Source organism: Streptopelia decaocto, assembly GCF_964273445.1.
Source record: "Streptopelia decaocto genome assembly, chromosome: 4".
NCBI lineage: Eukaryota > Metazoa > Chordata > Aves > Columbiformes > Columbidae > Streptopelia > Streptopelia decaocto.
Window position 1 is genome coordinate 78245443 of NC_138658.1, and position 12172 is coordinate 78257614.

A 12172-nucleotide genomic window follows, 5' to 3' on the forward strand; every position below is an offset into this window, starting at 1 on the left:
GGGGCAGCGGCAGAACGGCCCCGGGCCCCAGTCTGAGCGGGACCGGAGACACGACGCCGGGGTACAGGGGGAGCCCCATGTCCCGTCCCATGGCGGGGGCGTCTTTGACATAGCCCCCCGTGAGCCCCAGCTCATCCCGGCACACCCCAATGTCTCCCAGCACGTCCTAAACTACTGTAACCCACCCCAGCACAGCCCAGTACACCCCAATATAAAGCAGTACGTCCTAAATCACCCTAACCCACCCCAGTACATCCCAATACACCCCAGTACATGCCAGCACACCCCAATACCCGCCCCAGCTCAGGACGGCCCGGTACACTCCGGCACACCCCCGTGCATCCCAACACACCCCAGCTCCTCCCAGCGCCCCTGGACACCCCACCCCCCCGGGCATCCCCCGTGCCCCCGGCCTTGCCCCCGTCACCTCGGCCATCCCACCCGGGCGGGCGGCGTCCTGGTTTCCACGGCAACGCTGGCCCCGCCCCCAGCGCACGGCGCCGCCGTTAGGTCATCAGGCCGCGCCGCCGTCTCTATGGTTACGGCGGACACCGAGTGAGCGGGACGGGAGCGGGAGGTCCCGGGGCTGGCGGGTGTCCCGGGAGGGAACCCGGGGCTGGGGGGGCCGGGGGGTCACGGGGAGGGCGGCGGGGCGGCCCCGGGCCGCTGCGGGGTGGGGGCACGGCCGGTGTCCCGGTGTCGCCCCGGTGCCGCCGGTGCGGCTGAGCCGCCCGTCCCGCAGGATGTACCGCAAGGACAAGAGCCTCCCGCTGCGGAGCAGCAGCGCCGCGCTGTACAACAACCTGAGCGTGCTGCGCCCGGCCGGCCCGCAGCCCGCCCGCCTCTGCACCGTGCACGGCCCCGGGCTCAGCCTGCTCAGCGCCGGGCCCGGCGCGGCCCCGCGGCAGCTGCAGCCCAAGGAGGGCGGCTCGGCGCTCAGCGCCTCGCTGCTCACGCAGGTACGGGCTCCTGGCTGCCCCGGCACCGGCAAACGGGCCCCGGCGGGGGGGCGGCTGCCCGGGGAGCGCGGTGCTGGGACGGCGGCTGCCCGGGGAGCGCGGTGCTGGGAGGGCGGCTGCCCGGGGAGCGCGGCGCTGCCGGCGGGTTCGCCAGAACGGGGTGGCACAGGGTCACAAGGGGCACCCGGGGTTTGCCGTGACTGTGTCTGGCTGCAGAGCGGCTGGGGCACCGCAGGAGCCCGCAGTGTCCTGGCTACAGGGAGGGGGAGAGGGAAGGATCCTCCCAAAAAGGTCTGTGGGACCTCAGAGAGGTTCCCGAGCACAGTACGGACCCGCCTCCTGGAAGCCGGGACGGGAGCCAGAACCGCGCGTGTGAGCGCGGGAAGGGGCTGTGCCCGCGGTGCCCCGGGTCCCGCTGAGCCGCTCTCCCGCAGGCTGCCTGGTGCGCGCTGCCGGCGCGGGCGCTGCTGGTGCTGACCTCGCACAGGGGCATCCAGGTGAGGGGGTTTCCGCGGAGGACGAGGGGCGAAGTCGTGGCACCGGGAGGGCGAGCTGGCGTGCCGGGGAACCTTCTGGAAATCCCGCTGTGCACCCCAAGAGCTGTCCGGCTCCCTCGGAGCCCCCTCGGGGCAGCGGTTGAGCCCAAAGCTGTAAGAGAAACTTCCCTGCCCTGCTGGGCCTCACCCTGTTGCTGTCTGTCCCCAGATGTACGAGGCCGATGGCTCCATCATGGTTTACTGGCACGCGCTGGACGTCTCAGAACATCCCCCAGGTAAATCCCGTGGTGGGGGCGCAGCGGGGAGCCCCCGCCCCTCTGCCCGCTCTCCTTCCCTGTGTGTGAGCCCTGAGGTGCAGCCCAGCTAGAGACCCCACAGCCTCGGTCCTGCACCCAGTTAGGACCGAGCCAGGCCCGGCCTACACAGCGGCTTAGCAGGGCGGTCTGGAAGAGGCCATAGTGTCACCCTGACTCCTTGATCCCAGCTCAGCAGGGGCCTGGGGGGCTGGAAAGGGGCTCGGAAGGGACCCAGTGTGGCAGCTATGGGACTCGTCCTAAGATGAAACTGCAGCGGGTGCCCCGGTGCCTCAGGGTGCTGCGCCGGGCTCCCCGGAGCTGCCGCGGACCGTGACCGGCTCTCGGTTTCCCCTCAGCACAGGCCGTGTTTGCCCGAGGGATCGCGGCAGCCGGCGGGCGCTTCATCTGCGTGGGTGAGCAAACCGGGGGCTGGGGCAGGACAGCGGGAGGGGCGCTGGGGGGACGGCGCTGGGCCCGGGGACGCTGTGGCCCCGTGGGGTCGGCTGCAGGGGCTGGGGTCGGTCAGGGCTCTCGCAGAGCCTGCTCCCTGTGGATCGGGGGCACCTGCGAGGAGCCGCGCTGGGGGGCCAGCGGGTCTGGGGGTGCAGCGAGCCCAGCTGCAGCACGAGCAGCGGCGGGGGCTCTGCGATGGGGGAACCAGCCCCACTGACGCCTCCGCCATCCCGCCCGCAGGGACGTCCTCAGGGCTGGTGCTGGTGTTTGACATCCCGCCCAAAGGGACCAACATCACGGTGAGCCAGGTCCTGGAGCAGCACCGCGACGCCATCACCGACATTGCAGCCGAGCTGGGCCAGGCACCGGTGCGTGGGGATCAGCGCTGCAGCAGAGGGGCCGGGGGGTCCTCGTGCCAGGTGACTCCAGGGGCCGCAGACACTGTGGTGGTTCAGGGCCACCCCCTTTGCTGCCGGGCAGCACCAGTTACCCAGTGTCCCAGTTCAGCCAGTCACTGCCCCGTTAGCACCCAGTTCCCCGCATGCAGCGGGAAGGGGCCGATCCCCGCACCCAGCGCGGCCCCTTCCCGCCCAGCCCCCCCGGGACCCGTTGGGCCGGGCCACACGAGCCATTGCAGCCAAAGGCCACTTGTGGTACAAATGAACCAAACTGGCCGTGAATTAACCCGCGCTGAAGCTGAGGCTCCCACTGTTCGTGGTGATTGTCTCAGCAGCCCCTGAGAGGAGGTGCAGGACACGTCCTGCCCACGTCCCCTGGCGCAGGATCCCGCTCTGCCCCAGCCAGCCTGGGGACGGGGACGAGGGGCAGCGCTGTGGCCCCGTGCCGGCCGAGGGGACGAGCCAGCGCAGGGAGGTGACGGAGCCAGCGCAGGGAGGTGATGGACCCAGCGGCAGTGACCTTTCCCATGGCATACAAGATAACGTCACCTGAGCACAGAGCAGCCCGGGACGGGGCTCCCTTCGGCTCGGCGGGCTCTGGTGACACCTCTGCAGAGGCACTAATTGGCTTCTGCGTTACCAGCCGCCTCCTCCCCAGCCACGACTCTTCCTTAGCCTTTCTCTAATTAGTTCCATGTAACTGTCTCTGCGTTCGGGACTCCCCTGAACAATGAATTGCTTAGAGCTGGTTCCCGGTCAGCCTGGATGCAGCGCTGGTTTCCATGGAAGCTGTTCTGTCGTGTCCCTCTGCCCGTCCCCAGGAGCCTCTCGCAGGCTCTGCACCCTGGTTTGCTCGGGGCTCTGGAGCCGGGCCCGGGCACCGCGGCGCTGGTGAGGTGGGGTGAAGTGCCGAGAGCGGGCGCAGCGCGTGGGGATGCGCCAGTTCTGCTGAGAACATGTAACTGGCTTTGCCAAACATGAGCATGTTGGAACCGCGATGCCGCGTGTGATCGCGGCCCGGCCGTGCTCCGTGTCAGCAGTTCTGGAGCTGCACACGCTCTGCTCTGGCTCTGCTTGGCGGCAGCTCCGGCGCCGCCGGCAGCCGGGCAGCCAGAACCCTCTGCCCGCTGTGAGTCAGCGAGGCCAGGCTGAGCTGCCTCTGCTTTGCAGGACGGGGCTGGTGACCTGGTGACAGCCGACGACGCCGGGACCCTCTGCGTCTGGAGCACGGGGGAGGAGTTCACCCTGCGCAGCAAGATCCCGGCCTTTGGGTGAGCCTGAGGGTGCCGGGTGACACCGCGGGGTCCCGGCGCTGCTGGGGATGTCCCAGGGGGGCTGCGGTGTCTGGTGAGGGCGGGAGGGTGGCAGGAGGGGATGCCCGGCACCAGCCCCCGGCGCGGGGCCTGCGGCGGCGGGGCGGAGGTGATCGGTGCCCTGTGCCCAGCTGCACCTGCTCCTCCGTGACGCTGTGGAATGGGGTCGTGGCCGCCGGCTACGGCAACGGGCAGATCCGGCTGTACGAGGCGGCGAGCGGCGTCCTGCGCGCCGAGGTCAACGCTCACGCGCGCTGGATCTACGCGCTGGACCTGGCGCCGCAGACGGGAAAGGTACAGCTGGCTGTGCCGGGGCGCCGCGGCCCCTGTGCGCTGTCCCCCGGCGTCCTGCCCCGCATGCGGTGTCCCCTGCTGTCCCACCCCGCATCCTGCCGGCCTGGAGCGCGGCAGCCCGTGTGTGCGCAGGCAGGGGTTGCTCCCTTGCCCCGCACACGGCGCTGCCGTCCCCGTGACGTCCCTCCCGGCCCCGCGGGCTCTGTCCTGCCCGCAGCTGCTCTCGGGCGCAGAGGACTCCTTCGTCCACGTCTGGCAGCTCAGCACGAACCCGGACACCGAGGACATTGAGGTGGGTCTGGGCAGCGGCGAGTTCGCGGTGCTTCAGCCATCGCTGCCCGCAGGGCTGCGGCGTGGGCGCTGCTCTGTGCCGCAGCCTCTGGCGCGGCACCGCGGCCACGGAGAGCGGCTCCGCGCCCAGGGGAATCCCGGCCAGGCCCGTCTGAGTTGCCGTGCGTGGCACAGCCCAGGGCTAGCAGGGGTGAAGCCGAGCGGCTGCTCGGGCTGACCGGGCTGTGGGAAGGGGCGAGCTGGAGCCATGGACCACTGGCCACGCACCCGCGGTCCCTGCCGGCCTCTTGCCCCGCGGTACTGGCTCCGCGGGCTGGCAGGACCTGGGGCAGGTCGCTGGGTTCTGCCTGGGGGGTTGCATGTTCCTCAGCCTGTGCCCCCGCTCCGGCGCCTCCAGATCCAGCACCGCCACGCCGAGTGCATCACCGACACCCAGGTGTGCGGCGCCCGCTTCTGCGACCCCCAGGGAGACTCCTTCGCCGTCACCGGCTACGACCTGAGCGAGATCTTGCGCTACAGCCGCGTGTGAGCTGTGAGATCTGTCCGGGGCCGCGTGGGCCGAGCCGGGCCCCCCAGCACCGCTGTGTAACCCGGGGGTTCAGCACAGACGCCCGGATGCTCAGCACGGCACAGGGCTGTGTCCCGTGGAGGTGGGGCTGGGCGCCCATCCCCTCGCTCGCAAAACCAACCTCCTCTTGGCACCGCGTGTCCCCACGTGGGGGACGAGGGCTGGGAGCTGCTTGGGACCCCAGAGGGTCCCTGGGCCGGGGGCTCTGCCCCCCAGCCCTTCCCGGGGAAGGAGACGGGGCTGGGAGCAGAAGCGGCTGCCCCTGCCCCGCAGGTTCAGACGGGAGGATCCCGGCAAACCTGCGTTACACGCTGCTCCGGCCGGGAGCGCCGCGGGAGCTGGGAGAACCGGGGCGGCAGCGGCTTGTGGGCGCAGCACCCACGGGGCCACCCTCCCCCGGGGCGGCACCATTACCGGGGACGGGGAGAGGAGCCTCTTCTGCTCCCCAAGAGCCGTGGGGACACACAGGGCCCTGTGGGAGCCTCTTCTGCTCCCCAAGAGCCGTGGGGACACATGGGGTCCTGTGGGACGTTGCATCCCCGGGGCTGGGCCAGCTGTGTGGGATCCAGCTGTGTGGGATCCAGCTGTGCTGTGGGGCTGGAGCAGCTGCACGGCGCTCGCTGCCAGCACCCCCAGGGACAGTCCCACAGGTCCCCACCAGCTGCCCCCCTGTCCCCTGCAGCCCCGTCTGGCCTCGGCTCTGCCCAGCCCGGGCTGTGCTGCGGGGGCAGATGCTGCTCCCAGCCCGGGCTGTGCTGCGGGGGCAGATGCTGCTCCCAGCCCGGGCTGTGCTGCGGGGGCAGATGCTGCTCCCAGCCCCTGCTCTGCCTCGGGCCCCGTTCCCAGGGGCCGCGCTGCCCCGGCCCCCGGCCCTGTCCCCGCAGCAGCAGCTGATGTGGCCCCAGGGACCAGCGCAGCCTCTGGCTCTGCTCCCAGGGCCCTGTGGGGTGGGGGGTGCGGGGGGGCCCAGCTCAGGGCTGTGGGGTGAGCTCAGTCCAGGACCGGCCCTGGGTGGGGGGCAGTCGGTGCCCCCCATGTGCTGTTCCCCCAGCTGTGGGTCAGGACCCCCCCTCCTGTTCCCCACCCCCAGCTGCTGTGTAACCCCCACCCAAGATAAAAACACCTGAATGAACCCCCCGTGTCGCTCTTTCCTGGGGGGGTTAAGGGCCAGGGGTGATGTCTGAACACCGGGGGACGGGGGGGCAGAGTCTGGTCCCGTTACAAAAGGTTTTAATAAAGGTTAAAACAGCCGATGCTGGGAGGCCGGGGCAGCCCCGCTCACAGTGCTGGGGGCCCTGGGGCGGGGGCCCGACGGCCGGTGTGCTCATGGGGTGGGGGTACAAAAGTGTAAAAACGGTTGTGCAGTTCAGCCCGGCCCCCCGGGCTGGGGACGGTGGCCCCGCACCGGGACACGGCCCGCGGGCACGTCCAAGGCACAGAGACGAGCGGGGCCAGGCCCCTCCGGGCAGGAGCGGCTCTCACGGCCACACGAGCACCCAGGGACCCCAGGGACCCCGCACCCCCCTGCCCGCCCCCCTCACAGCTTGGCCCCCCCGCCGGGAGGAGAAACACAAATACAGCACCAGCGAGCCCGGCCGGGGGGGCCCTCCCTGCCCCCGGCCCCACAATACTGCTCGGTCAGAGGTAGCACCGGCGGCGGCCGGGGCGGCGCGGGCGCTGCCGCACGGCACAGCTTGGCAATGGCGATACCGGCACGGGTTGGCACGGCCGGTCCCGCTCCCGTGCCGGGGAAGGCACGGCGGGACGGGGGACGGGCCGCGGCCAGCAACGGGCAGCGCCTGTAAACAGCCGGGGCGGGGGGACAGTGGCCCCCAGCCCCACCAAACCCCCGCTTGGGAGCTGGGGCTCAGGAAATGGGGGGCTCAGGAAATGAGGGGCTCAGGAGATGGGGTCAGGAGATGGGGTCAGGAGATGGGGGTAAGGAGATGGGGTCAAGAGCGGGGGTCAGGAGACGGGGGGCGAGGGCCGCCAGAAGCACCACTTGCTGCGCGGGTGCTGCTTGCGCTGCAGCTGCTCCTCGCGCTCGCGCTCCTTCTGGCAGCGCAGGTACAGGTCCTCCTCCTTCAGGTACCACACGGGCGGCCAGCGGTGCCGCTCGCAGTGCGCGCGGTTCTCTGCGGGACCGGCCCCGCCGTCAGCGGCCGCAGCCGGGCCTGCCGCGGGACGGGCCCTGCCCCGGCCCCAGCTCTGTGCCCCGGCCCCAGCTCTGCGGGGTGTCCCTGTCCCCAGCTCTGTGCCTGGCCCCGGCCCCAGCTCTGTGCCCTGTCCCTGTCCCCAGCTCTGTGCCGTGTCCCCGTCCCCAGCTCTGTGCCCTGTCCCTGTCCCCCAGCTCTGTGCCCTGTCCCTGTCCCCCGTCCCTGCCCTCGCCCTGTGCCGTACCTGGGGACATAAACTTCATCTCCCGGGGGAAGCGGCGGCACACGCGGTTGTAGTTGGTGCAGATGTAGTGCAGGCACCAGGCGGCCAGCTGCCGGGCGTTGTGGAACTGCGGGCAGGAGGGTGAGCGGAGGGGCTGCTGCCCACGCCCCAGGCAGCCCCCGGGCCCCCCAGCCCTCCCCTGTACCTGCGTCATCTCCAGGTAGATGAGCACCTGCTCATCGATCTCCACGCGCTGCATGAACGCTCGCAGCAGCTCGTCCACCGCGTGTTGCTCTGCGGGTCAGCACGGGGGGGGTCAGCACGGGGGGGGGGTCAGCACGGGGGGGTCAGCACGGGGGGGGTCAGCACGGGGAGGGTCAGCACGGGGGGTGCACACACCGGGGACGTGCACCCCAGCAGCCAGGCTGTGCCCCGGGGCTCAGCCGGGCTGTTCCGGCTCTTACATAAGCACCCCGTTAATGACACTGGGGACACATCGATCCCGTCCCCGCGGTGCCGTCATCGTATTGGCAGGTGACGTCAATGGGGCGGGGGGGCTCACCTGTGAGCGCCTGCAGCCGCGGCAGGCACAGGCGGTTGGTGAGCACCAGCAGCTCCATGGCGTCCAGGTCGGGCGTGGGGGTGAAGACGCCGGTGTAGAGGAACTCGAGGACGGCGCGGAAGCAGGCGCAGTTGGTGCCGGGCAGGGAGACCTGCGGGACGGCAGAGCCGGCGCTGCCGGGACACCGTCCTCCCGCAGCCTCGCGGCAGAGCCCCCCCGCCGTCCCCGTGTGCCCTCACCTCCGCGGCGTAGCTCTCGCGGAACGCGCCCCGGAACATGGCCATCATCCAGTCGCAGCCCGCGATGAGCAGCGGCTTGTGCGCCGGCACGGCCCCGTCGTCCAGGCGGAAAACCACGTCTGCGATGGCAAGGGGACGGCTGAGCCTGGGGACAGTCACCCCCCAGCAGCCGAGGGACACACACGCCGGCCCCGCCGCGGTGACCCAGCCCCGTGGCACTGCCACACGGTGACGGCACGGGAAGGGACGCGGCTCCGGGCCCCCAGAGCACAACGGCCTCAGCACAGGGAGGGGGTCAGGGCGGCTGGGGGCCCAGGTCCATGCAGCCGGGACACCCGGCTGGAGGGGAAGGAGCCGGGTGACACCCTGGCCAGGGCAGCCCCCGTGTCCCCCCCGCGCCCAGGGACCCCCTACCTGCAAAGACCCCCTTCCCCAGGCACTCCTTGATGCGGTTGGCGCGGCGCACGTGGAAGGCCTTGGTGATCTCCTGGTTCATGAAGCTCTCCTTGTTGAGCACGTTGGCCACCATCATGCGCAGGTCGAAGACCTCCAGCAGCTCGGCGATGGTGGCCACCTGCATCAGGTCCCCGCGCGCCTCGTCCAGCTGCCCGGTGTACAGGTACTGCAGCACGGCGCGGAACGGCTCCGCCTGCACGCGCCCGTCCATGCTCACCACCGCCATCCGCTTCTCCTGCCCCGCCACCGGGTCCGGCACCGGCTCCCAGCGCAGGCTGACGAACCCGCGGCCCCAGGACGACAGGTCGCGGGCGCCGTCCGGCACCGCGCCGTCCCCTGCCGGCCGCAGGGCGTCATCGCTCTGCGAAGTCCGCAGCGGGGCCTGCGCCCCCTCGGCCAGGGGCCCCCGCTCCCCGTCCAGGCTCTTGGTGCGGGCGGCCGGCTCCTTGGGCCCCCCCAGCGTGAAGAGGTCGTAGAACTTGGAGCAGGAGGTGGCCAGGTAGACGCGGTGGGCGAAGACGCGCTGGCCGCCCTGCAGCTGGAAGACGACGTCGGCGCACAGCGGCGTGCGGAAGAGGGCGGCGGGGCCCCAGCCGCGGCTGGCGGGGGGGTCGGGGATCTGGATGACGGGCGGGGGCGGCTTGGGGGGCAGGAAGGGGGCCTGCAGCAGCGGCCGCTGCATCTTCTTCAGGTGGGACTTCCAGAACTGGAGGTGGCGGCGGGAGATGAGCGCGGCGCGGATGGCGTTGTCGAAGACGTCCTTGATGCCGAACTGCGCCACCACGCTGGTCTCGTAGTACGGCACCCCCAGCTCCTTGGCCACCTCGTGGCCCCGCTCCGGGGGCAGGATGTCCGTGGGTTTGATGGGCCTGGGGGACAGAGCAAGGAATGTCACCGCGTGCAGAGGTCTCGGGTCCCCGCGCCCCCGCCCGCCCGGCACAGCCGCTCACTTGGCCAAGGGGCGCCGGGCGCGGTTGACGGCGTCCAGGTCGGCGTAGCGCAGGTCGAGCTGGCAGCCCACCAGCACGATGGGCGTGCGGGGGCAGAAGTGCTTGATCTCGGGGTACCACATCGTCTTCACGTGCCGCAGGGAGTTGGGGTTCGCCAGTGAGAAGCAGAGCACGACCACGTCCGACCTGCGGCCGCCAGGACGAGGGTGAGGGCAGCGCTGTCACCTGGTGTCCCCGGCCACCCCTGCGCCCACCTTGCCCAGGGAACCGCACTGGGGTCCCAGCCCCGCCAGGCTCTGCCCTACAGCCCCGGGAGCCCCATGGCCCCGAGAGCCCCACGGCCACACACGGGTCAGCTGAGGCCGAGGAGGGAGCTGAGGACACCCAGCTCTGTGTCACCACGGGTGGCCCCAGCAAGGCGGCACAGACCGGCACGGCACAGCTCAGGGCTCATCCCAGCACCAGAAACACCGTGCGGGGCACCGGGGCCGCAGCCGAGCACACTGGGCTGCGAGGAGGAGCCATGGGGGGCGGCTGGTGGGTGCCACGGGTGTGCCAGCCCCAGCACGGGCAGCGCGGCCGGGACTGACGCTGCCCGGCCGCCCCAGCCCCGTCCCGGTGCCCAGCGCCCGGCCGTCCCGCTGCCGGCACCGTCCCAGCCCCGCGCCGGCACTGCCAGCGCCCGGGGGAGCCTCCCGGGCAGGGTGACAGGGGACACACAGGAGGTGCCAGCGGCACCCAGGTCCCCACAGCCCCCGGGGCCTTATAAGGCGGCCGGGAGCAGCCACGTGGCCCAGACCTGGTTTGTTTTTAGTCTGCGCTTTGCCGAGACGTGACCAGGAGGCGCGTTTGGAGCCGGGCCCGTGTCAGGGACCAAGATAGACACCACCCGCGGGCCCCCGGCCAGCACGGCGGCCGCTGCCCACCGCGGGCGATGCCGGCGCGGCCAGACCCAGCACCCACCGCCTGCGGGGCCAGCACCGGCGACACCAACACCGCGGGCACCCCGGGGCCCCCACAGCCCCACTGACCGGGGTCCCCACCCCGCGGGGCCACCGCGGCCCCGGACAGTGCGGCCGGGAGATTAGCGCACGCCGAGCCGCGCTGGCACCGTGCGGCGGGCGATAAGAGCCTGGACGTGCCTGCGGCCACGAGGAAAGGGGATGTTTACAGCCCGAGGAGCGCGGGGCGCCGGGGGAGTGGTGACCGCTCGGCCACAGCCCAGGAGCATCTGCTGCCAGGCCAGCACCTCACGGAGGGGCCCCAAAACCCCCAGGGAAGGGTCCCAGCACCCCAACCAGTACCCCAGAGCCACCCCCCACCCCAAACAGGCAGCCCCGGTGCGGCTGGTGCCGGCTGCCCCGGTGAGCAGCCCGGGGTGCCCGCCCGTGCTGTTGGGGCGCACAGACCCGCTGCTGCCCGCGCTGGGGCCGCGGTGCCCCCAGGGCACAGAGAGCGCCCCGGCCGGGGGGTGGGGCCCTCCCGCCCCCCCCAGGGTTCGGGGCGCCAGAGCTGCAATCTGGGTGCTGGCAGGAGCCCAACGGGCTCGTTTGGCTCCACAAGTCCCCGGGCGGGGGGGGCAGGGGCAGGGCTGGGGGTGGGGTGTCAGTGGAGGGCCGGGGTGCCAGTGGGGGGGTCGGGGTGCCGGTGGGGGGGGTCGGGGCACCCGCGGTCCCACCTGCCGTAGGCGAAGCGCCGGTCCTTGTGATGGTCCCCGAAGGTGTCCCAGAGGCGCAGGGAGACGCTGACCTCGTCCACCACATCCCGGGAGCGCTCCAGCACCTGCCCGGACACGGAGCGCCGCCGTCACCGCCCCGGCCGCGGCCCCCGCGCCGCCCCCCGCCCCCGCGCCCCCCGCCCCGCACCTCCTGGCAGACGCGGTACTGGTCGATGGCCCAGACGGTGGGGACGTGCGTGGCCAGCAGCTGGTACTGGCTCAGCGTGGCGTTGCAGGCGCGGGCGCAGATCAGGCGCGTCTTCCCCACCGCGTTGTCGCCCACCACCACGCACTTGATGGTCTCGACGTTGGGGCGCTCGTAGTCCACGTCCAGGTCCATGGGCGCCGGGGGGACGCGGGGGGACACAGGGGGACACGGGGCAGCGCCGGGACAGCGGCCCCGGGCAGCGGCCCCGCACGGAGCGGCCGCGCTCAGCGCCGCCCCCCGCCCATGCCCGCGCCGCCGCCCGGGCCCGTTACCCCGCCCGCCCCGCCCCGCGCCCAATCCGCGCCCGCTCCGCCGGCCCGCCCCGCCCCACCGACCCCGCCCCGCCGGCTGCACCAATCCCAGGCCGAGTCGCCCGCCTCGCCCCGCCCCGCCCCGCCCCCGCGCCGCCAATCCGCGCCCGCCCCGCCGCGGCCCCGCCCGCGCGCGGACAAAGGAACGCCGCCAGGGGGCGCCGCGCCCACGTGACCGGCCCCCACGCCCCTCGCGGAACGGCCTCGCGGGGGGCGGGGCCAAGGGACACGCCCCTCTGGCCGCGCCCCGCCCACACGGCACGGCTTGGGCGGGAGGGAGC

The 12172-nt window shown here is 72.5% G+C and overlaps 2 protein-coding genes across 5 annotated transcripts; one reads left to right on the top strand and one right to left on the bottom strand.

Annotated features, from left to right (window-relative positions):
• Positions 1-743: 743 nt before the first annotated feature.
• WDR54 (WD repeat domain 54) lies at positions 744-6169 on the top strand (the record flags this gene model as incomplete). Of its 4 annotated transcripts, none has more annotated exons than XR_014183934.1 (10): positions 744-959; positions 1394-1456; positions 1665-1731; positions 2109-2165; positions 2446-2573; positions 3774-3874; positions 4048-4210; positions 4428-4502; positions 4899-5857; positions 5916-6169. XR_014183934.1 is itself a non-coding variant. In XM_082051390.1 (9 exons), 9 exons carry the CDS (start codon positions 744-746, stop codon positions 5028-5030), a joined length of 1002 nt encoding a protein of 333 aa, XP_081907516.1. In that variant the 3' UTR covers positions 5031-5897. The 4 variants fall into 4 exon arrangements, 2 of the variants coding, with proteins under 2 accessions (XP_081907516.1, XP_081907515.1); XR_014183935.1 differs by having other exon boundaries at positions 4899-5821; XM_082051390.1 differs by lacking the exon at positions 5916-6169 and having other exon boundaries at positions 4899-5897.
• Positions 6170-6277: 108 nt separating this feature from the next.
• Positions 6278-11864, bottom strand: LOC309439183 (rho-related BTB domain-containing protein 2-like). Its single transcript, XM_082051377.1, has 9 exons — positions 11521-11864; positions 11334-11437; positions 9656-9841; positions 8664-9574; positions 8250-8368; positions 8011-8161; positions 7654-7742; positions 7470-7575; positions 6278-7204 (listed from the first exon to the last, which is right to left on the bottom strand). The coding sequence occupies exons 1-9, from the start codon at positions 11710-11712 to the stop codon at positions 7035-7037; spliced, it is 2028 nt and encodes a 675-aa protein (XP_081907503.1). The 5' UTR covers positions 11713-11864; the 3' UTR covers positions 6278-7034.
• Positions 11865-12172: the final 308 nt, after the last annotated feature.

Coding starts and splice junctions, on each gene's coding strand:
- LOC309439183 (XM_082051377.1), bottom strand. CDS start 11,712: ATGGACCTGGACGTGGACTACGAGCGCCCCAACGTCGAGACCATCAAG. Junction 11,438..11,520: donor AGTACCGCGTCTGCCAGGAG/GTGCGGGGCGGG, acceptor GTGTCCGGGCAG/GTGCTGGAGCGCTCCCGGGA. Junction 9,842..11,333: donor CGGCGCTTCGCCTACGGCAG/GTGGGACCGCGG, acceptor TGGCGGCCGCAG/GTCGGACGTGGTCGTGCTCT.